This window comes from Chiloscyllium punctatum, chromosome 37, assembly GCF_047496795.1.
Source record: "Chiloscyllium punctatum isolate Juve2018m chromosome 37, sChiPun1.3, whole genome shotgun sequence".
Lineage (NCBI taxonomy): Eukaryota > Metazoa > Chordata > Chondrichthyes > Orectolobiformes > Hemiscylliidae > Chiloscyllium > Chiloscyllium punctatum.
In genome coordinates, this window is record NC_092775.1 from 3,547,443 (window position 1) to 3,571,915 (window position 24,473).

Consider the following 24,473-nt stretch of genomic DNA (forward strand, 5'->3'; position numbering starts at 1 on the left):
GTTTCCTCCCACAATCCAAAAGATGTATATCTCAGGTGAATTGGCCATACTAAATTGCCACATCAGGGGTAAATATTGGGTTGGGGAATGGGTCTGGGTGGGTACACTATGGTGGAGCGGTGTGGACTTGTTGGGCTGAAGGGCCTGTTTGGACACTGTAGGGAATCTAATCTAATCAAAAAAATTTCCAGCTGATATAAAACTGGTTAAAGAGTCAACCCACATTGTTATGGGCTTGGAGTTGTGTATAGGCCAGACTTTAGAAGAATGAGGGGAGATCAAATTGAGGAATTCAAGATGATAAAAGGTCGGGATAGAATAGACGCGTAGCAGGCGTTTCATCTTTTGGGGCATTCTAGGACAAGAGGTCACAGTTTTAGCATAAGGGGCAGCAAATTTAAAACAGAGTTGAGGAAAAACTACTTCTCCCAAAGGGTTGCGACTCTGTGGAATCCGCTACCCCAAAGTGTGGTGGATGCTGGGACGGTGAGTAAATTTGAGGAGGAGTTAGACAGGTTTTAATTGTATTGGGTTGCAGGGTTATGGAGAGAAAGCAGAAAAACGGGGGGTGGGCGGGGGTATCAGTCACGATCGCATGGGGGAAGCAGGCTCAATGGGCCGAATGGCCCAATTCTGCACCTGTTTCTTATGAACTTCTAAACTAGGTAAGGATGGCAGATTTCTTTCCTTAAAAGGATGTTAGTGACCTGGATGGATACCCACAACGGTGATAACATGGTCACTGCTTCGAGCATTTTAAATTCCAGGGTTTTTTTAAACTAAATCAGAATTGCACCATCTGCTGTAGTGGGATTCGAACCCTCACCCCCAGATCATCAGCTTCTAGATTACAGACATGACCACTATCCCACCACCACCCCATGGGAGCAGGTGTATTTTTGTTGTGTGTGTTATTTGAAGTGAAATTTACATTTCCAGGTGAAATATCATTTACTAGTTGATTAGTTTAAGCCTGTGCTGAACCTGATTCATGTGAAATCCTGTTGACTATTTCTTTATCTGGAAATCGTTCATTCAATTTGGATATTTTGAGTTATAGCTTTCAAGTGGGGAATTAAAACAACAATAATGTGGTTATTAACAATGATGACCTCCTGCCCCACAACCTTCAGGGCTCCCACTAACTTGAGCGTCCACAGCACCGCATCTCCCCACCCGATTTCTACCAGCAGCCATGCTTTCAGCTGTTGTGGCTCTGTTCGCCGAGCTGGGAATTTGTCTTGCAAACCTTTCGTCCCCTGTCTAGGTGACATCCTCAGTGCTTGGGAGCCTCCTGTGAAGCGCTTCTGTGCTGTTTCCTCCGGCATTTATAGTGGTCTGTCTATGCTTTCAGCTGCCTGGACCAAGCACTGGGAAGTTCCTTCTCCAAACCTTCACACGTCCCTCTCTCCTGCTTTCAGAGACACCTTAAAAACCTTGGGCCAGCGTTCACTCAAGTTCAACAACTCCTAACGTGGCTCAGTGTGAAATTTTGTTTCAAAACACATCTGTGAATTGCCTTGGTTAAGGGGCACTATATGAATGCAGTTCTGCTGTTGCCTAATTATGGTGCTTAATATATAACAGGTACACATACCAGGTGAGGGAGGCTCCCAGTCACTGAGAATGTCAGGAACCATCAGTCCAAAGCCACCTAACTGCTCATGAGCACATTATACTCACCACACACACACTCTCTCTCTCTCTCAAATTATTCATAGACTGTGATCTAAAATGTTAGTGGAGGTTGTGAGCTGACTGATAATTTTGGAACAACTTAATCTGTGACTGATAGAGACGGCTTGTCACTAAGTTGTATTTAAGTGCAGCGGCAAGTAACTCGATAAAGATCTTGTGTGAACTGTACTATTTGGAGTCAGGGTTTCGTGTCTCTGTAAAGCTGGACAGAAGTGTTGGGGGGGGGGGGGGGGGGGGGTAATGATTTGGTTGTAGGGGAGCAAGGAAGAGAGGCAGAGGGGGAAATGAATGACCAGAATCTGGCCTTTGTCTGGAATTGAGCCAATCTTTACTATTCCAAACTTGGTGATGCATCACTGAAGCGAATGTTCTAGTTCACAAAATAGATACCAAGTTTTGAAGTCAATTCTGGAACAGACATCACTGAGGGAGACTTTCACAGTGAGAACGGGACAGGGAAAAGAACACACAAAAAATAAAAGCAAGGAGGAGCTGAGAATTGACAGAGATTGCTCGGCTCACTGGAGCCTCAGTGACAAGGTCACACCACTTTCAATCCATCTGCATCCAGGGCAAAACGGCGGGGGGGGGGGGGGGCGCTAATCCCTAAATACTCCTCTATAAACAGGGCTGAAAGTCAGGTAGTGGGTCCCAGCTGTGCATGTGTCTCGGGCAGAGCAGGTGGGTGGGTCAGAGGGTAGTAACCTTAATGGAGGGAGGAGGGGTGTCAGGCAGCAGTGACTCAGGAGACAGGGGGGCAGGAGTCAGTAACAACACTGATTCAGAACAGGGATGTGTCAAATGGGGAATGGCCCAGGGAGGAATTGTCTGAGGGTGTACTGGCCCAGAGGGTGGGGGAGATGGTAATGGCCAGAGGGAATGTCTCAGGGGAAGGGAAGAAACTCTGGGCTGGTATCATGTGGGATGCAAGTGTGGGCCAGGGAGCTGATCCGTGGGGTGGGGTGACGTGGATTCAAACGTTTGGGGTGTGGATCAGGACATCTCAATTGGGAATGGGATGGGGGAGGTGCAGGGAGCACTGGGAGGGGGTTTGTCAGTGTGTCTTGGATGCGGGTCAGAGGATTGCAATGGGGGGTGGGTTAGGGTGGTGTCTTGGCTGGGGTTAAGGGAGGTTTCCCTCTGGGATTCGGAGTTAGGGGGTGCCTCTCTCTGACTTGGAAGGGTCTCCCCTGGGGGGGTGGTGGTGGTGGGGGGTGGGGGGGGAGGGAATGTGGGGGGGGGATGTGGGTGGGGGGTGGGTGATGTGGTGGGTGGGGGGTGGGTGATGTGGGTGGGGGATGTGGGTGGGGGGTGGGTGATGTGGTGGGTGGGGGGTGGGGGATGTGGGTGGGGGGTGGGTGATGTGGTGGGTGGGGGGTGGGTGATGTGGGTGGGGGGGTGATGGGGGTGGGGGGTGGGTGATGTGGGTGGGGGGGTGATGATGTGGGGGGGGTGATGTGGGGGGGGTGATGTGGGGGGTGGGGGGGAGGGGTGGGTGGGTGATGTGGGGGGGGTGATGTGGGGGGGGTGATGTGGGGGGGGTGATGTGGGGGGGGTGATGTGGGGGGGGTGATGTGGGGGGGGTGATGTGGGGGGGGTGATGTGGGGGGGGTGATGTGGGGGGGGTGATGTGGGGGGGGTGATGTGGGGGGGGTGATGTGGGGGGGGGGTGTGATGTGGGGGGGGGGTGATGTGGGGGGGGGGGTGATGTGGGGGGGGGGTGATGTGGGGGGGGGTGATGTGGGGGGGGTGATGTGGGGGGGGTGATGTGGGGGGGGTGATGTGGGGGGGGTGATGTGGGGGGGGTGATGTGGGGGGGGGGGGTGATGTGGGGGGGGTGATGTGGGGGGGGGGGGTGGGGGGGGGGTGATGTGGGGGGGGGGGGTGATGTGGGGGGGGGTGATGTGGGGGGGGGGTGATGTGGGGGGGGGTGATGTGGGGGGGGGGGTGATGTGGGGGGGGGGGTGATGTGGGGGGGGTGATGTGGGGGGGGGTGATGTGGGGGGGGGGTGATGTGGGGGGGGGGTGATGTGGGGGGGGGTGATGTGGGGGGGGGGGTGATGTGGGGGGGGGGGGTGATGTGGGGGGGGGGGTGATGTGGGGGGGGGTGATGTGGGGGGGGGTGATGTGGGGGGGGGTGATGTGGGGGGGGTGATGTGGGGGGGGGTGATGTGGGGGGGGGGGTGATGTGGGGGGGGGTGATGTGGGGGGGGGGTGATGTGGGGGGGGGTGATGTGGGGGGGGTGATGTGGGGGGGGTGATGTGGGGGGGGTGATGTGGGGGGGGGTGATGTGGGGGGGGGGTGTGATGTGGGGGGGGGTGATGTGGGGGGGGTGATGTGGGGGGGGTGATGTGGGTGGAGTTGGTGGTGGAGTGGGGTGTGTGTGTGTGTGTGTGTGTGGGGGGGGGTGGTTGTGTGTGTGTGTGTGTGTGTGTGTGTGTGTGTGTGTGTGTGTGTGTATATGGTGGGGGGGGGGGGGTCCGTACCTTCCAGCAGAACCTCCTTGCCGGTTTTCTTGAGCGCCTGGACCGCCTGGTCGTGCGAGGCTTCCCGGAGGTCGGTGCCGTTCACCGAGAGGATGGCGTCTCCGACGAACAGCTCGCCGCTCTGATCGGCCGCCAATCCGCGGAAAATCTTGGAGATGAGGATCGGCATCTGGTTCTCCCGGCCGCCCTTGATGCTGATGCCCAGACCCCCCGCCTCCTGCTTCACGATGCGGACCGTGCGCTTGCGGCCGGAGCCGGGCTCCGAGTCCGCCTGGAGAGGAGGGGGAGGCGGAGGCGGCGGCTCGCTGTCCCCGTTACTCAGGCCGTGTCCAGTGGGAGCTCCGGCCGAGCTCAGCCGCAGCGAGTCCTCGGACAAGGAGGCGAGGAGCCGCCGCCAGCGCTCGGGCTCCGGCTCTGGGCTCCGAACCTCGAGCAGCCCGCTCCGCAGCACCATCCCGGCCGGCTCCCAGTGTCCGGGGCTGGGAGAGTCCCCTCTCTGTCCCCCGGGGGCCCAGCCCTGCTCCAGCCCAACCCGCCCCCTGTTAAAGGGACCGCTGCACTGACCTCCTCGCCAAAAACTTCCCCAAACTCCTTCCAAGTGTTTTCCAAAGTTGGGCGAACTTTGCTGAAGAGATTTACAAAATTGGGCAAACTTTTTGAAGTGTTTTCCAAAGTTGGGAAAACTTTTTCAAAACTTACCCAAACTTTTTCGAAGCGTCTTTCAAACTTGGGAAAACTTTTCCAAGTTTTCTTGAAGTGTTTTCCAAAGTTGGGAAAACTTTTTCAAAACTTATCTAAACTTTTTCAAAGTTGGGGAAACTTATTCGAAATATTCCCAAACTTTTTCGAAGCATTTTTTTTTAATTTGGGGAAACTTTTCTAAGCATTTTCGTAGTGTTTTCCAAAATTGGATAAACTTTTCCAAACTTTTCTAAATACTTCCAGATTTTTCCAGAGCTTTTCTAAACTTTTCGAGAGCTCACAAATGTTTAAAAGTATTTTCCGAACGTTACAGAACTTTCTCATTTACATCTAATTGTTTTAATGTTCAAGTACATTTTACAAAACCATTTCTTCCTGAGTGTTTTCCAGATTCGAAAAGCATTATTTTTTTAAAAGAACTTCCTAAATATATTTTTCTAAATGTTTCCAAGGTTTTGAAATTTTATTCAAATTCTCCAGCTCTCGGCAGTCGGTAACTCGGTGCTCCCGGTTGCTGAAGACGGCAGAAGCTTTAATAGGTGTTACGTTAAAAGCCAGTACCCCTCAGAACCCGCAGTCAAACGGCGATCCTGAACTCAGTGAGATCTACCTGCTAACCATAGCAGGACAGAGAATTTGGTTTTAATCCATTCAAATTAATAGATAATTTTGATTTTTTTAGACTGCTTTTATTTTCCTTTTGCTAACTATTCAAATGATTGAATCCATTACACTTTTAAAAAATAATTTGTGAACTCTCACATAGGAGCAGAAGTAGACCATTCGGCCCTTCAATCTGTCACCTATTCAATAAGGTCATGGCGGATCTCTGTTTGGAATTCCACATTCCTACCTAGCCCCGACAATCACGGATACCTTGCCTAATAAAAATCTATCTGCTTTCACCTTAAACATATTCAGTGACCCCCATCCATTCACTTCCAGAGAGTTTGAAGATGCACAACTCTTTGTAAAAAAAGATCCCCTCGTCTCTGTCCTGAAAAGGGTGACTCCAATTTTAAAACAGCACACCCTGGTTCTGGACTGACTCCCCAAGAGGAAACCTCCTTCCCACAGCCACCGTGTCCAGACCATTCAGGATTTTGACACTTCAATCCAGTCTCCCCTCACTCTATAAAACTCCAGGGGAAACAAGCCCAATCCACCCAACCTTTCCCCATCACAGCCCACTCACTCCAGGGACCAATCCCGGAAACCTCCTCTGAACCAGCTCCAACACATCTACACCTTTCCTTAAACAAGGAAACCATACAGCACATAGTATTGGAGATATGGTCTCACCAATGCCCAGTATTACTGAATGATAACATTATGCTTTTTATGTTCAATTTCATTTGCAGTGAAGGATAGCATTCAACTTGCCTTCTTAATTATGTGCTGTACCTGAAAACTAACTTGTTGTAATTCATGCACCAGAACACCTAAATTCTTCTGCATCTCAGAACTGCAGTCGGTCTCTAACTCAATATTATCATTCTTCCACTCAAAGTAAATGACAGCACTTTTTCCCACACTGTGACACCCCTTAAGCACTGACCCTCCGACAGTACGGTACTCCCTCAGCACTGACCCTCTGACAGTGCCCACTCCCTCAGCACTGACCCTCTGACAGTGCGGCACTCCCTTAGTACTGACCCTCCGACAGTGCCTGTTCCCTCAGCACTGACCCTCTGACAGTGCCCACTCCCTCAGTACTGACCCTCCGACAGTGCGGCGCTCCCTCAACACTGACCCTCCAACAGTGCGGCGCTCCCTCAGCACTGACCTTCCAACAGTGCGGCGCTCCCTCAGCACTGACCCTTCGACCATGCGGCACTCCCTTAGTAATGACTCTCTGACAGTGCCCGCTCCCTCAGCATTGACCCTCCGACAGTGCCCCTTCCCTCAGCACTGACTCTGTGACAGTGCCCACTCCCTCAGCACTGACCCTCTGACAGTGCCCACTCCCTCAGCACTGACCCTCCGACAGTGCGGCACCCCCTCAGCATGGACCCTCCGATGGTGCGGCACTCCCTCAGTAATGACCCTACGACAACACAGTACTCCCTCTGTACTTCATTTTCATTTGACTTGGATAAATATTCAAAATCTGGAGCCCTACTGACAAACCAGGGGATTATTTTTGATTCCTGACTAAAGTGGCCTCTCTCCCAATTTACTGGTTTTTCTGAGGCCTGTGTGAATTTCTAAATCTTCTCTTCCCCACATCAGGAAACAGCAACATGAAGGAGATGGCTTATTAACTGAACATTTAATAATCTGCCTCATAACATTGTCACTCGGACATCCTGTAATCTGGTGGGTCCTAATCACAGCTGGATTTACAAACGCACATCTAATGTTGTCCTCCGAAATCAAACAGGTCACCCTGGAGCCATCCTCAACTAACAAGAAAATGAAAGTGCAGTATGTGTGGATTGAACCACACTTTGGACAGACTCAGTTCATTCTCATTAGATGCTGCCACATGGAGCTGAAAAGGAAAGTCAGTCCGTCAGGTAACCGTGTCGGTAACAACTCAATCTGTGTTTGTTAATGAATATATGCAGTGTCACTGCTGAGGGAGTGCCGCACTGTCGGAGGGTCACTGCTGAGGGAGTGCCACACTGTCGGAGGGTCACTGCTGAGGGAGTGCCACACCGTCAGAGGGTCAGTGCTGAGGGAGTGCCACACCGTCAGAAGGTCAGTGCTGAGGGAGTGCCACTCTGTCACAGTGTCACTGCTGAGGGAGTGCCGCTCTGTCGGAGGGTCAGTGCTGAGGGAGTGCTGCACTGTCAGAGGGTCAGTACTGAGGGAGTGGGCACTGTCGGAGGGTCAGTGCTGAGGGAGTGCCGCACTGTCGGAGGGTCAGTGCTGAGGGAGTGCTGCACTGTCAGAGGGTCAGTACTGAGGGAGTGGGCACTGTCGGAGGGTCAGTGCTGAGGGAGTGCCGCTCTGTCGGAGGGTCAGTGCTGAGGGAGTGCCGCTCTGTCGGAGGGTCAGTACTGAGGGAGTGGGCACTGTCGGAGGGTCAGTGCTGAGGGAGTGCTGCACTGTCAGAGGGTCAGTACTGAGGGAGTGGGCACTGTCGGAGGGTCAGTGCTGAGGGAGTGCCGCTCTGTCGGAGGGTCAGTGCTGAGGGAGTGCTGCACTGTCAGAGGGTCAGTACTGAGGGAGTGGGCACTGTCGGAGGGTCAGTGCTGAGGGAGTGCCGCTCTGTCGGAGGGTCAGTGCTGAGGGAGTGCCGCTCTGTCGGAGGGTCAGTACTGAGGGAGTGGGCACTGTCGGAGGGTCAGTGCTGAGGGAGTGCTGCACTGTCAGAGGGTCAGTACTGAGGGAGTGGGCACTGTCGGAGGGTCAGTGCTGAGGGAGTGCCGCTCTGTCGGAGGGTCAGTGCTGAGGGAGTGCCGCTCTGTCGGAGGGTCAGTACTGAGGGAGTGGGCACTGTCGGAGGGTCAGTGCTGAGGGAGTGCCGCTCTGTCAGAAGGTCAGTGCTGAGGGAGTGCCGCTCTGTCGCAGTTTCACTGCTGAGGGAGTGCCGCTCTGTCGGAGGGTCAGTGCTGAGGGAGTGCTGCACTGTCAGAGGGTCAGTACTGAGGGAGTGGGCACTGTCGGAGGGTCAGTGCTGAGGGAGTGCCTCACTGTCGGAGGTTCAGTGCTGAGGGAGTGCCGCACTGTCGGAGGGTCAGTGCTGAGGGAGTGCCGCACTGTCACAGGGTCAGTGCTGAGGGAGTGGGCACTGTCGGAGGGTCAGTGCAGAGGGAGCGCCTCACTGTCAGAGGGTCAGTGCTGAGGGAGTGCCTCACTGTCAGAGGGTCAATGCTGAGGGAGTGTCGCACTGTTGGAGGTTCAGTGCTTAAGGTGTGTCACACTGTGGGAAAAAGTGCTGTCATTTACTTTGAGTGGAAGAATGATAATATTGAGTTAGAGACCCTCCGACAGTGCGGCGCTCCCTTAGCACTGACCCTCCCTCAGTGCAGCACTCCCTCAGCACTGACCCTCCGACAGTGCAGCACTCCCTCAGCACTGACCCTCTGACAGTGTGGCGCTCCCTCAGCACTGACCCTCTGATAGTGTGGTGCTCCCTCAGCAGTGACCCTCCGACAGTGCGGCACTCCCTCAGCACTGACCCTCCGACAGAGCGGTACTCCCTTAGCACTGACCCTCTGACAGAGTGGCACTCCCTCAGTACTGACCCTCTGACAGTGCGGCATTCCCTCAGCACTGACCCTCTGATTGTGTGGCACTCCCTCAGCACTGACCCTCTGAAAGTGCGGCACTCCCTCAGCACTGACCCTCTGACAGTGCGGCACTCCCTCAAGTCTCACACCTGAGCCTAAGCACAGGAAATAAGTCTGACTCTACAGTTCCACACAGAGGGAGTGCTGCACTGCCAGAGGAACTAACTTCTGGAGAAGATATGAATCTGAGACTGTGCCTGCCCTCGATGAAAACATCTTGGAGGACCTCTTGATCAAGAGCATCACCCCCCCCCCCCCCCCCACTGTGTCCAGGCCAATGTCAATCCTTCAACCAATGTTACAGAACCTGATGATCTGATCAGTAACACATTCTGGTTAATGGGAGCTTGCTGTGCACAGATTGTCTGTAATAGTTCCTATATTACAATGGTGACTACCACACAAGCATCTCACTGGCTGTGAAACATTTTGGCATTCCTTGTGATGGTGAAAGGCGCTTTGTAATTTAAAATTATATATACTTTTAGGATATGGGTGTCACTAGCTGGGCCCAGCAGTATTTATTACCCATCCCTAGTTGTTCCTTGAGAAGGTGGGGGTGAGCTGCCTTCTTGAACTGCTGTAGTCCACGTGCTGTGGGTTGACCCACAATGTCCTGAGGGAGGGAATTCCAGGATTCTGACTGAGAGATAGCGAAGGAACGATGATATATTTCTAAGTCAGGATGGTGAGCAGCGTGGGTGTTCCAAAATGCAATTCTTTTTCTGAATAAGAGTTCCTGGAACAACCTCAAATCATAGCAATGACATCAATTTAACTTAAATCTAGACACTATTTGTCTTTTTAATTTGATGTTAAGGGTCTGATAGAATATTGTGGAGGTGATGGCCTAGCGGTATTATTGCTAGATATTTATTGACAGACCCAGATAATGTTATGGGGAGCCAGGTTTGAATACCACTGTGGTGGAATTTGAATTCAATTTTTAAAAGAAAATCTGGAATTAAGAGTCTAATGATAACCGTGAAGCCATTGTCACTTGTCAGAAAAACCCTGTCCAGTTCACCAGTGTCCTTTAGGGAAGGAAGCTCCTGTCCTTACCTGGTGTGGCCTCCAAAGTGGTTGACTCTTAACTGCCCTCTGGGCGATTAGGGATGGGCAATAAATATTGACTTAGGCAGAGATGCCTTCTTTTCTGTGAAAAGAAATAATTAATTATAAAATCGCTGAGCAAGAAAGTGTCGCACTGTGCATCAAACAAGGCTGGCCTTTGAAAACAAAAGGCCTACTTTGTCCAGCATCTTTTCCTTTCAAATACAAAACTGCACAGGAGCAGGCCCTTCAGCCCTCCAAGCCTGTGCTGACACATTTGCCCTTCCATAATAAAATCGTATTCACTTACAGGATCCATGTCCCTCCATTCATCCAGGTGCTTTTAGATTAGATTTCCTACAGTATAGAAACAGGCCCTTCGGCCCAACCAGTCCACACTGACCCTCCGAGGAGTAACCCACCTAGACCCATTTCCCTCTGACTAATGCACCCAACACTACGGGCAATTTAGCACAGCCAATTCACCTGACCTGCACATCATTGGATTGTGGGAGGAAACCCAAGCACCCGGAGGAAACCCACGCAGACACGGGAGAATGTGCAAACTCCACACAGTCAGTCGCCTGAGGCAGGAATCGAACCCAGGTCCCTGGCACTGTGAGGCAAGAGTGCTAGCCACTGTGTCACCCTTGTGCTTCTTGAATGCTACTATTGTATCTGCTTCCACCCCCTCCTCTGGCAATGCATTCCAGGCACTTACCACCCTTTGTGGGAAAAACTTGTATCACACATCTCTTTTAAACTTGCCCCCTCTGCACCTTGAACCTGTGTCCCCTAGTAATTGACCCCTCCACCCTGGGGAAAAGACCTTACTTTCCACTCTATCCATGCCATTCACAATCTTATAACCTTCTATCAGGTTGCCCTCAACCTCCTGCCTTTCAGTGAAAACAAACCCAGTCTACCCAACCTTTCTCCACAGCTAAAATCCCCCAGACCAGGCAGCATCCTGGTAAACCTCGCCAAAGCATCCAGATCCGTCTGGTAGTGTGGTGACCAGAAGTGTAAGCAATATTCCAAGTGTGGCCTAACTGAAGTTCTAGAAAGCTGCAGCATAACTTGTCTATCCTTACACTCAATGCCCCTTCCAATGAAGGTAAGCATGCCATAGGCCATTTTTACTTATCTACCTTCAGTGATTTGTGGACCTGCACACCCAGATCCCTCTACATGTCAATACCCCTAAGGGTTCTTCCATTCACTGTATAATTTCGACCTGTACTTGACCTTCCAAATTGTATCACCTCACATTTGTCTGGATTAAACTCCATCTGCTTTTTTTCTGCCCACGCCTCCAACTGATCAATATCCTGCTGTATCCTCTGACAATCCCCCTCACTATCTGCAACTCCCCAAATCTTTGTATTACTCACAAACCTATTAATTAGACCAGTTATGCTTTCCTCCAAATCATTTATGTGGATCACAAACAGCAGAGGTCAGAGCACTGACCCCTGTGGGACACCACTAGTGTCACAGCCCTCCATTCCGAAAAGCAGCCTTCCACCGCAACCCTCTGTCTCCTATGACTGAGCCAGTTCTGTTCCAAATATCTAACCAATTCCCCTTTTAAAGTTATTATTGCATCAGCTTCCAGAATCCTTTGACATTACAATAACTAATTGTGTGTAAAATATTCCCCCCTCCCCATCTCCCTCTGCCCCTGTTCTGTTATCAATAATTCAGAAATCTGTGACATTTGGTTCCACACCCCTCTGTCTGCAGAGGAAACAGTTTTCTATGAAAACCTCTTGTTCATTATAAATGCCTCTACCCAATTTCCCCCTCACTCCCTCTGCTCTGAGGAGAACAGAACAGTCTCAGCTTCTCCAGTGTCTCCACAGTCACTGAAGTCCCTCAACCCTGAAATAATTCTGGTCAAATGCTGCTACCTCCTTTCCAAAGAGGCTAAAGTGACCTTGGTATCCAGCCAGCATTTCTCCCTGAAACACAAAACAGATCCCCAGACGGTGCGTAAAATGGCTGCAGCCTTTACCCACAACACATGCCATTGAATTTTAACGTGTGTGAAACCTCAGCCAGACACAGGATTGCACAATTAGGTTTGATATAAATCTATAAATCTTTCATTCGCTGATGGGTTTTGTTCATTTTTTCTGGACTTACACCTAATCATTAATTTCCACTGTAAATGTGAAATGCAAGCTCCTGTATCATTGAATCCACTTCGATTCTGGTTTAGTGAGGGCTGAGTGATTGAAGAGTTTCTTTGGTTCAGATTGACCCACCTTTGAATACAAACACACACTGACTCTGTAGGAAATCACTATCATTGTTTTCCATTCATTCCTGTGATTCGGGCAACGACTGATTGGGTTAGCATTGATTACCCATCCTTTTTTTAATAGGTATTTTTATTGAAAAAAAGAACATTTTAAAGATTTTTTTACAAAATTACAGAAGTAATACAAACAAATATAAGCACCAATACAAAATTAAATAAATAAGAAAAAAAAAACAAAAAAAGGGGAAGAAACCCAACTAACTACTAATCTATCCTACAAACAACCAAACCATTAAATAGGATATCATACATTACTAGCAGTAAACAACAAAATAATTAAATAATAGATACATCCTCAAAATAGATTTATATCAAGACATAATAAAACCAGTATTTATACGGGATTCCTCCTCCCTGGAATCCCCAAACCGACCAGAACCATTACCACAACCAGACTAACGCCCTGGACAGTATGGCCAAAATATCTGTGTCAATATAGTTCAGAAAGGGCTGCCATGTTTTTTAGAATAATTCCGTTTTTTGGTGCACCATATTTGTGAGGAAGTCAATGGGGATATATTCCATGATTAACCTGTGCCAGTTCGAGAGTCCTGGAGGGCCGTCAGCTACCCAATTCACTAAAATATTTTTCCTTGCACAAAAGGAGAGAATAGTAAATAATTTCCTCCTGTACATATCCAGGGAAGGGAAATCTGAAGAGCCCAAAAGCAGGGACACTGGATCCAATCTAATCTCCATACCCAAGATCTCTGTCAAGGCATTCGCTATTCTATCCCAATACTTATGGATCTTATGGCATGTCCATAGACGATGTGTGAGAGTGCCAACTTCTATTTTACATTTAGGACACGTTGGGGATGCTCCTGCCTTGAATTTTGCGAGGACATGCAGATCCTTGGCCTCCTCCGCTCCCACTCCCTCACCACCTGATTCCTGGAGCTGCATGTCCTCGTTCAGGTGCCATATGATCCCTGTGGAGTATCTTTAATTGGATAGCCTGAGCTCTGCTACAAATAGAGATCTTTCTGGCATTTTCCCAGATGTCCGCCCTCATTTCTAAAGAGATTTCCAACCCTAATTTTTGATTCCAGGTTTTAAATAATCGTTCCATGTCCTTTGATACCTTATTATATAATGAGTGATAAAGACTACTGACCAAAGGGGGCCCCACCAGCCAGAGCACTCTTCTTTCCTTATCCAGTTTGTAGGGATTGACTATCAATGTGGTCTTCTTTTGTATATAGTCTTGTATTTGGAAATACTGAAAGAGGTCCCTGTTGGGCAGTGCAAACTTCTGGTGCAACAGCTCAAAGGACACCATAACTTCCCCATTGAACAGGTCTCCCAAGCAGGAGATACCTCTAGATTTCCAAGTTTTAAATGTAGCATCTGTCAGCGCTGGCTGAAATCACGATGTTCCCACTATAGGGGTATAAGGGAGGATTACCCATCCTTAATTGCCCTTGAGAAGTTGATGATGAGCAATCAGCCATGTAGGGTAGGTGGAGAGAGATGGTTTCATCTGATGTTGTCTTTCAGACTGAGATGTGACAAAGGCTGGTCAGAGTTTCCACATTCCCCTGGGAGAGAGAATTCAATATCCTTCCAAACTACAGAAACGACGTATTTCACCACACAATGAGAACTGATTCATGGGTACACATACCCTCGAGAGTTCTCTGTCCGGTTTGTCTGACTATAATCCTGCGGGGCCTGCAACCTTGTCTTTTCTGACCCATTTTAAACCTCAGACCATGTCCCCCCCCCCCCCCCACCCCCTCCCCCACCCCTCCCCGTTCCTTAAAACTCTTCACTGCAATTCGGAGCTGACACTGGGATGATGTTTTCTTCAGGAGGACAGTGTCAGGGAGGTGGCCATTGATCCAAGCTGCCTGTCCCACCAACACCCCCCTCAGATTCAGGAATTCCAAGGCAGTAACAAAGAACAGCAACTCATCTCTCTACTAACATGACAGGAAATATATAATACTTTCATTTATGTAACTGTTGCTGTGCATGACATGCAATAGTGACAACATTTAAACGAAAATGACATTCATTTGAATGTTGTTAAAGGCGCTATAAAAATGCGCACCTTCTACTTCAATGGGATCTGTTTCTATCTCTCCTTTGGGGAATGATTTCATGCTGCATGAGTTGCTTTCTAAGGCAGTCATTAGGAATAAACTGTCTGGATAAAGTTGCAAAGACGAATCTTTAGCCTGACTGTGATTCGATCATTCTCACACATCTCCAGTTCCCAGAGGAGTAGCTGGTTGATGTTCACACACAGCTGGTGATTAGCAGAGGCTGGGGGGCGGGGGTTGAACTTGGCTCCAGACCCTCTGTGCCTGGTCCTGCTGGACACAAAGTCAGAGGAACGCTTCCAGTTTCCCATCAGGGTTTGTGTGTGAGTGTAGAGGCTGATCAGAAAGTGTGTAGAGAGGAGGGACTGAGCTTGTAGCAGAGTTACAATGGCTCCAAGCTGGACCTCTAGCTGATCCTCTAACCACTCAGCAGCTGAATTGTTATAAGGACAGAGAATGCTGGAGAAAATCAGCAGGTCTGGCAGCATCTGTGGAGTGACAATAAGAGTTAATGTTTCAAGCCAGTGACCCCTTGTTCAAACCAAAGTTGTTGGTTCATTGAGTACAACAGAGGGCCTTTGGCCCTTTCAGTCTGTAATGTCAAAATTCTACTACTCCCTAAACTGGTCTCATTTTCCCACAGTAGGCCCATAGTTTTACATATTATGACCCTTCAGATGCTCGTTCCAAGTACTGTAACTTTTTAAAGTCTGTGATGTTTCCAGTTTCAATTACTCTCCCAGGGAGTGTATTCCACATTCCCACCACCCTCTGGCTCAAAACATGTTTCCTCAAATTCCCTTTAAAACTCCTGACTTTCACCTTCAAAATTCTGATGTGATTCTCACGAAGGGAAACGGACTCAAAGCATTAACTGCCTCTCGCTCCACAGATGCAACCAGACCTGCTGAGTTTCTCCAATAATTTCTGTAATTGCAAAAAAACCGAAAGAACTGCAGATGCTGGAAATCCGAAACAAAATCAGAAAGGTCTGGCATCATCTGTGAAGAGAAAGCAGTGTTAACGTTTCGAGTCCGGTGACCCTTCCTCAGAACTGATGGTGGCTGGGAAATAGTTGGTTTATCTGCACAAGGGAGGGTGTGGGGAGGGGGTTAGGAGTAAATGATAGGTGGGGATAGAGCCCAAAGGGAGAGAAGAACAGAGAAATGATCAGCCTGCCTGAGAGGATGGAGACTGTTCGTGACTCACAGTGGGGAGTCTACCTGGTCAGGTCCACACCCCCAACAATCCACCCTCCCATCCTGGCACCTTCCCCTGCCACCGCAGGAATTGTGAAACCTGTGCCCACACCTCCTCCCTCACCTCCATCCAAGGCCCTAAAGGAGCCTTCCACATCCATCAAAGTTTTACTTGCACATCCACCAATGTCATTTATTGCATCCATTGCTCCCGATGCGGTCTCCTCTGCATTGGGGAGACTGGGCGCCTCCTAGCAGAGCGCTTTAGGGAACATCTCCGGGACACCAGCACTAATCAACCACACCGCCCTGTGGCGGAACACTTCAACTCCCCCTCCCACTCTACCGAGGACATGCAGGTCCTGGGCCTCCTCCATCGCCACTCCCTCACCACCCGATGCCTGGAGGAAGAACGCCTCATCTTCCTCCTCGAGACTCTCCAAACACACGGGATCGATGTGGACTTCACCAGTTTCCTCATTTCCCCTTCCCCCACTTTATCCCAGTTCCAACCTTCCAGCTCAGCACCATCCTCATGACCTGTCACTGCTATCAATCTTCCTTCCCACCTATCTGCTCCACCCTCCCCTCTGACCTATCACCTTTACCTCCACCTCCATCCACCTATCACACTCTCAGCTACCTTGCCCCCAGTCCCACCCTCCTCCCATTTATCTCTCCACTCTGCAGGCTCCCTGCCTCTATTCCTGATGAAGGACTTTTGCCCGAAACGTCGATTTTCCTGCTTCTTGGATGCTGCCTGACCTGCTGTGCTCTTCCAGCACCACTCTCTCGACAAGGTGTGGTGTGTGGGGGTTGGGGTAAGGGCGTGGGAGAAGGTGCCATAGGCCCTATCATTATTGACCTCAATATTTTTAGTCCTGAGGGCTGCAGGGTCTCCAAAGGGAAAATGAGGTGCTGTTCTTCCAGCTTGTGCTGAGCTTCACTGGAGCACTGCAGCAAACCTGAGACAGAGATGTTGGTCAGGAAACAGGGTGGGGTGGTAAAGTGGCAGGAAACTGGAAGCTCAGGGTCTCTTTTGTGGGCAGAATGTAGATGTTCTGCGAAGTGGCCACCCAGTCTACACTCCATTTCCCCAATATAAAGAAGACCACATTGTGTCGACAGGCAGGAGGCTGGGGTAACACAGCAAACCAGGCAGCATCGGGAGGTGGAGAAGTCAACGGAGAAGAGTTACACCTGAAACATTGATTTCTCCATATCCTGATGCTGCCTGCCTTGCTGTAATCCCCCAGCCTCCTGCCTGTCCCTCCTGATGCTGCCTGCCTTGCTGTGTTCCTCCAGCCTCCTGCCTGTCCCTCCTGATGCTGCCTGCCTTGCTGTGTTCCTCCAGCCTCCTGCCTGTCCCTCCTGATGCTGCCTGCCTTGCTGTGTTCCCCCAGCCTCCTGCCTGTCCCTCCTGATGCTGCCTGCCTTGCTGTGTTCCTCCAGCCTCCTGCCTGTCCCTCCTGATGCTGCCTGCCTTGCTGTGTTCCTCCAGCCTCCTGCTGGTCTACCTTGGATTCCAACATCTGCAGTTTTTTGTCTCTAAGTTTGAGACCACATTTGACTAGTAAATGCAGGAGACTAGATTGTGGGGAGTGCAGGTAAAGTGCTGCTCCACCTGGAAGGTGTGTCTGGGCCCTTGGATACTGAGGAGGGAGGAGGGATATGGGCAGGTGTTACACCTTTGGTGGTTGCAGGGGAAGGTGCCGTGGGGATGTGGGGGAGGGTGTTGGGAGTGAAGGAAGAGTGGGCCAGGGTGTCCCAGAGGGAACAGTCCCTGTGAAAGGTGGATAAGGGAGGGGAGGGGAATGTTGGAGGCATTTGTTGGAGGTGGCAGACATGCCAACTAATGATCCTCTGGATGTGGATGCTGGTGGGAAGTAAAGACAAGGGGGACCCTATCCTGTTCTGGGAGGGAAGAGAGGGGGAGAGGGTGGAAGTGCGGGAGATGGGTCAGACCGGCTGAGGGCCCTTTCAGAGCTGGGGAATCCTCGGTTGAGGAAGAAGGTGGAGATTTTGGAGGCTCCCTTGTTGAAGTTGGCATCATCAGAACCGATACATCAGAGACGGAGGAACTGGGAGAATGGAATAGAGTCTTTACAGGAAGCAGGGTGTGAGGATGTATAGACCAGATAGCTGTGGGAGTTGGCGGGTTTACAGTGGATAAGTGGAAACAGACATGTTGAGGAAGGGAAGGGAGAAGTTTTTGAGGATGAGGATGAGCTCAGCTGGACAGAGGAGGGTGGTGGGGGTTGGGGACAGTTCAGACCTTTGCTCCAGGAGCAAGTGGAGAGCCCCGAGACCATCCTGGTGGGGGATGGACGTGTAAAGGAATTCAACGTCCATGGGAAAGAGGAGGCGGCTGGAACCTGTGAACTGGAAATTCTGAAAGTGGTGCAAAGTGTTAGAGGAATCACGGATGTTCATGGGCAGGGACTGGACCGGGGAGAAAGAATCAAGTCAAGGTAGGAAGAGATGAGTTCTGTGGGACAGGAGCTGGCAGAAACAATGGGTCTGCCCAGATAGTCCTGTTTGTGGATTTTGGGAAGGAGGTAGAAGGGAGCTGTGTGGGGTTGGGGGGGTCTATCAGCTTCGAGTCAGAGTGGGGGTGGGGGAGATCACCAGATGAGGTGAGGTTGAGGACTATGATGGACACAGTGGGCTGATGGTCCATAGTGAGGTCACAGTCCAGGGTGGGGTCATGGTCCAGGTGGGGTCATGTCCCATGATGGGGTCATGGCCCAGGGAGGGGTCATGGCCCAGGGAGGGGTCATGGCCCAGGGAGGGGTCAAAGTCCCAGGTGGGGTCATGTCCCATGATGTGGTCATGGTCCCGGGTGGGGTCATGGCCCCTGATGGGGTCATGGCCCAGGGAGGGGTCATGGCCCAGGGAGGGGTCATGGCCCAGGGAGGGGTCATGGTCCAGGGGGAGATGGGGGAGGTATCTGAGAGCTGTCACTCAGCCTCTACAATGCTGTGGTCTGTCGATTTCTGTTCTTGTTTCAGATTTCCATGTCTCCAATTCTTTGTTTTATTTTATTGAAGCGAATTGTTATCGCAGATTAGGATCAGGTAGGGCAGCTCAGGGGAGCAGTTCAGGGACGGCCCAGTCTATGTGACTCGATCAGAACAGGTACTTGAGAATTAGCAGGAACCAGTGCTCTTTAATTCATTAAGGCCATCGCATTCCATTACCACAACCTTTCAAATTCTCTTCATCGAACACAAAATGTGAATATATGCCTGGGACTGAAATCTCTGCTGCTTACATGGCAACTTGGCCAAAACCATAACAATGTCAGGTTTTGAGAAACTGTTTGTCTGGATGTGGGAAGCAAGTCAAGCAGAAAAGGCACTAAGTGTGTGTTTACGTGGTTCTGATTGAGTTTTCAGTTAATGTCACTGTTTCCTTGTGAAAATTCAAGTGTGGACCAAGCTCTGTCTGGAATTAAATAAACAGAACAACGAGTTTTTAACAAGCCTTAGAGACACCTTTTGCAAATGAGTCTGTACATTTGGATAAATTTTACAACCACATATTCCACAAATGTGGGCGGCACGGTGGCACAGTGGTTAGCACTGCTGCCTCACAGCGCCTGAGACCCGGGTTCAATTCCCGCCTCAGGCGACTGACTGTGTGGAGTTTGCACGTTCTCCCCGTGTCTGCGTGGGTTTCCTCCGGGTGCTCCGGTTTCCTCCCACACTCCAAAGATGTGCAGGCCAGGTGAATTGGCCATGCTAAATTGCCCATATTGTTAGGTAAGGGGTAAATGTAGATGTAGGGGTATGGGTGGGTTACGCTTCGGCGGGGCGGTGTGGACTTGTTGGGCCGAAGGGCCTGTTTCCACACTGTAAGTAATCTAATCAATCTAAGTAATCTAATCTAATCTAATCATTCCTAACCACATAAATATATTAGCACGGCCTTTTCCATTTCAGGAATGTCACCAGATTCCACCCTGAATCAACTCACCTGCTGCTCAGATTCACTTTCCCACCGTGGGTTATCTCGAAGAGGTTGGTTTGCTCAGTTGGTTGGATGGCTGGTTTGTGATATTGAATGGTGCCAACAGTGTGGGTTCAGTTCTCCCACAGGCTGAGGTTACGATGAAGGACTCTCCTTCCCAACCTCTCCCCATGCCTGAGGCATGGTGACCCTCAGGTTAAACCACCCCCTGTCTAAAGAGAGACCAGCCTAATGTACTAGGAGGAATATGGAGACTTTACCTTTACCTCTAGACTCAATTATTTGAACACACGTTTATCAAGAGTCTCTCACTTAACAGGCACCACTCTCTGTGGCCTTAATGAAAACCATTGCCAAGTCCCATTCCTCTAGCACTCCCTTAGCTCATCTCCCTTGGCTCCTGCTTTAGTAACATCTCGACCTTGAAGGTTTCCAAAGTCCTCCTTGGCGTCTCCTCCTCCCTCCTGTCTCTGGAATCTCCTCCAGAAGCCTCCTGGGGAGAGTCAGTGGAGACTGAAACACCTGGGGACCCAGGTTCGAAACCCACCACAGAGCTGCTCAACATTAAACTCAATCGAATAATAAAACTCAACTGATTCCGAAAATGATCTGGGATTGACCGGCAGCCTGCATCATAGCAGCCATCAGTCTCACTGATGTCCTTCAGGGTCTGCCCAATATTCCACACAGTCATTGGGATTTTACAGCATGGAAAGAGTTCCTCTGGCCCATCATGTCTGTGCCAGTTATCAAACATCCGTCTGTTCTAATCCCATTTCCCAGCATTTAGCCTTTAATGCTATCAGGTTTCAAGTTTTCATGTAAATGCTATTTAAATATTTTGTGATCTCCTGCCTCTAGAGTCATAGAGATGTACAGTATGGAAACAGACCCTTTGGTCCAACCCGTCCATGCCGACCAGGTATCCCAACCCAATCTAGTCCCAGCTGCCAGCACCCGGCCCATATCCCTCCAAACCCTTCCTATTCATATACAGATCAAGATGCCTCTTAAATGTTGCAATTGTACCAGCCTCCACCTCATCCTCTGGCAGCTCATTCCATACACGCACCACCCTCTGTGTGAAAAAGTTGCCCCTTAGGTCTCTTTTATATCTTTCCCCCCTCACCTTCAACCTATGCCCTCTAGTTCTGGACTCCCCAACCCCAGGGAAAAGACTTTGTCTATTTATCCTATCTATGCCTCTCATGATTTTATAAACCTCTATAAGGTCACCCCTCAGCCTCCAACGCTCCAGGGAAAACAGCCCCAGCCTGTTCAGCCTCTCCCTGTAGCTCAAATCCTCCAACCCTTTCAGTTCCAGTTCATAACCTTCTGGGTGAAAAGACTTGCCTCAAATCCCCTCCAAACCTCCCGCCCCTTACCATAAAACTGTGGCTGCTATGGATTGAGCCATCTACGAAGGGGAATAACTTCTCCCTGTCCACCCGATGTCCCTAATCATTTTGTACACCTCTATCAGATCTTCTTTGTTTTAAGGAGAACAGTCCCAGCCTACCCAGCCTCTCGTCATCGCTGAACCATCCCACCCTGGCAGCATTCTGGTGAAACTCCTCAGCACCCCGCCCTGGAACACAATCAGAGCCACAGCCATGTGATTGGCTGAATGCCAAGTGAGAGAATCAGCTACTCGGCTTGTAGCTGAAAAGGAATACATCTTGACAGATCAACTTAGTCTCTGCAAAGGACAACAGCAGACACTGCCCAGTCAATCTGAAAACCCCCAAGGTAAAACCAATGACTGCAGATGCTGAAAACCAAATACTGGATTAGTGGTGCTGGAAGAGCACAGCAGTTCAGGCAGATTTCGCTGCTCGTTGGATGCTGCCTGAACTGCTGTGCTCTTCCAGCACCACTAATCCAGAATCTGAAAACAACTTCCTGACCAATATCTAGGAACCTGTGCCTCAACTGTCCCACAGACTTCATCAAACAACATTGTGTGTCAGGTTTGATTGTGTGAGTATATCTGGGTCCCAGACACCACCATTACCATCCCTGGCTATGTCACAGACCCAGTAGGGTGGCAGCACAGTGATCGACAGTCAGGAGGGAGTTACCCTGACACACCCCAACACAAGTTCATAACATCAAGTAAACGTCCTGATGATCACCACCTCAGCTTGATTGATGAATATACACTCTTCCAACTAAGTGTCAATTGGAAGGTGGTAAAGGTACAAACTATACTCTCAGTGGGGGATTTCAATGACGACAGCAGTACGACTGATCGAGCTGGTCAGGTCCGAAAGGACAGAGCTGTCAGACTGGGTCTGCGGCAGGTGGGGAGGGAACCAACGAGAGGGAGAAACAGACTAGATCGGACCTTATTCATTATTCACAAGATTTCAGCCAAGCCAATCTAAGGAAGGTGTTGCCCAAGTACCACCAGAACATTACCTGCCCGACCAGGGGCCTGAACATTTCAGACAACTGCTCCACCCACTGTGAAAGATGCCTACCGCCCCATCCCCCGCCCTCATTCCGGGAACTCCGACCACAATGCCGTGTTTCTCTCCCGGCTTACAGGCAAAAGCTCAAGCAGGAACCCCGCCGCCCCCTCGCAGACACAGGTCCAGCGCTGGTAGGAGGAGGCAGAGGATCAACTCCGGGGCTGTCTGGGATCAGCTGATTGGGCCGTGTTCAAACAGGCCACAGGTACCTTGGACGAGTACACCACCACCGTCACAGACGTGATCAGCAAGTGTGTGGAGGACTGCATACCGAGGGAGTCAATCCGAGTGTTCCCCAACAGGAAACCCTGGCTGAATCAGGACATACAGAACCTGCTAAAAACCAGGTGTGAGGCCTTCAGACCAGGAGACCCACTCAAATATAAGGAATCCAAGTATGACCTTCGCAGAGCCATTAAGGGACAGCCAAGGACCAATACTGATCCAAACTAGAGACCCAGACAGACACCCAGCAACTATGGCAAGGACTGAATGATATCACAGGTTCAAAAAAGAGACAGTGCAAGATAATAGACGATGACACATCCCTCCCAGATTATCTCAACACTTTCTATTCTCGCTTTGAGCAGAATTTCGGTGGAGAGGTAACAACTATTCCAACAAGTCCTGACGAACCTATCCCAACAGTCACTGCATCAGAGGTCAGATCAGTTTTCCTTCGTGTGAATCCAAGGAAAGCGATGGGACCAGACGGAGTATCAGGCCGTGCACTTGGAGCATGCGCAGATCAACCGGCAGAGATCTTCTCGGACATCTTCAACCTCTCCCTGCAGCAGGCCACTGTCCCGGCCTGTTTCAATAGGGCCAACATCATCCCTGTGCCTAAGGAGGCTCATGCAGCATGTCTCAATGTCTACCGCCCAGTGGCCCTAACCTCAGTGGGCATGAAGTGCTTTGAAAGGCTGGTCATGGCAGTAATCAACTCCAGCCTCCCCACTAATCTTGACCCACTCCAATTTCCCTATCGGACCAACAGATCCACGTCACATGCCTTATCACTTGCCCTTCACTCCTCCCTGGAACATCTTGACACCAAAAACAGCCACGTAAGAATCCTACTAATTGACTACAGTTCAGCCTTCAACATTATTATCTCCTCGAGACTGATGACCAAACTTAGTGATCTCGGACTAAGCCCCTCTCTCTGCAACTGGATCCTCAGTTTCCTGACCCACAGGCCACAATCAGTGAAGATTGGGGACAATATTTCATCCCCACTAACACTCAATACTGGAGCTCCCCCAGGGGTATGTACTCAGCCCCCTACTGTACTCACTGTATACCCATGACTGTGTCGCCAAATACCAGACTAATGCCATTTACACATTCGCTGATGACACCACCATTGTCGGTCAAATCTCAGATGGCGACGAAACAGACTACAGACGGGAGGTGGAAGACCTGGAAAAATGGTGCACTGCAAACAACCTAGCTCTCACTGCCGGCAAAACCAAGGACTTCATTATTTCGGTGAGATGTTACTCATGCCCCCCGCCCCCCACACCCCCCCCCGCCCTTACACATTAACAGCACAGAGGTGGAACGAGTGGAGAGTGTCAAGCTCGTGGGAGTGGTCATCCACAACAAGCTTTCTTGGACTCTTCATGTGGACGCATTGGTTACAAAGGCCCAACAACGTCTCTTCTTCCTCAGGCAGCTGAGGAAATTTGGCATGACGGCGAATACCCTTGCCAACTTTTGTAGGTGCGCCATCGAGAGCATTCTGTCTGGATGTATCACTACCTGGTATGGCAACTGTACCATTCAAGATCAGAGACAGTTACAGAGAGTGGTGAACTCAGCCCGGACAATCACAAAGGCCAACCTCCCATCTATAGAATCCATCTACCAGGCCCACTGTCAAGGAAAGGCCACCATCATTCTCAAAGATCCATCCCACCCTGGCAATGTTTTTCTACAACCTCTACCATCGGGGAGAAGGTACAGAAGCCTGAACACATGCACCAGCCGGTTTTGAAACAGTTCCTACCCTGTTGTTAGAATACTGAATGGAGCTACAAACCCTTAACATTCACCTGTACCTGTGTTTTTGTTTTTGCGGCTGTTTACTTATTTACTCTCTATGCTACCTAACTCTGTGATCTGCCTGTACATGTGACATTCCATTCCATTCCCTAACATTCCATTCTGTGACGTTCTGTGACGTGATGTTTCGTTCTACTCCATCCCATTGTCACTGGCTGGGCCCAGTATTTATTGCCCGTCCCTAGTTGCCCCTTACGAAGGTGGGG

The 24,473-nt window shown here is 50.3% G+C and overlaps 1 protein-coding gene across 1 annotated transcript in view; it reads right to left on the reverse strand.

Annotated features, from left to right (window-relative positions):
- The window catches only part of snta1 (syntrophin, alpha 1), a 47,494-nt gene extending 42,809 nt beyond the window's left edge, over positions 1 to 4,685 (reverse strand). The window contains exon 1 of the mRNA XM_072556129.1: positions 4,186 to 4,685. Coding sequence (XP_072412230.1) covers positions 4,186 to 4,639 — 454 coding nt within the window. The 5' untranslated portion in view covers positions 4,640 to 4,685. The remainder of the gene's footprint in view (positions 1 to 4,185) is intronic.
- Positions 4,686 to 24,473: the final 19,788 nt, after the last annotated feature.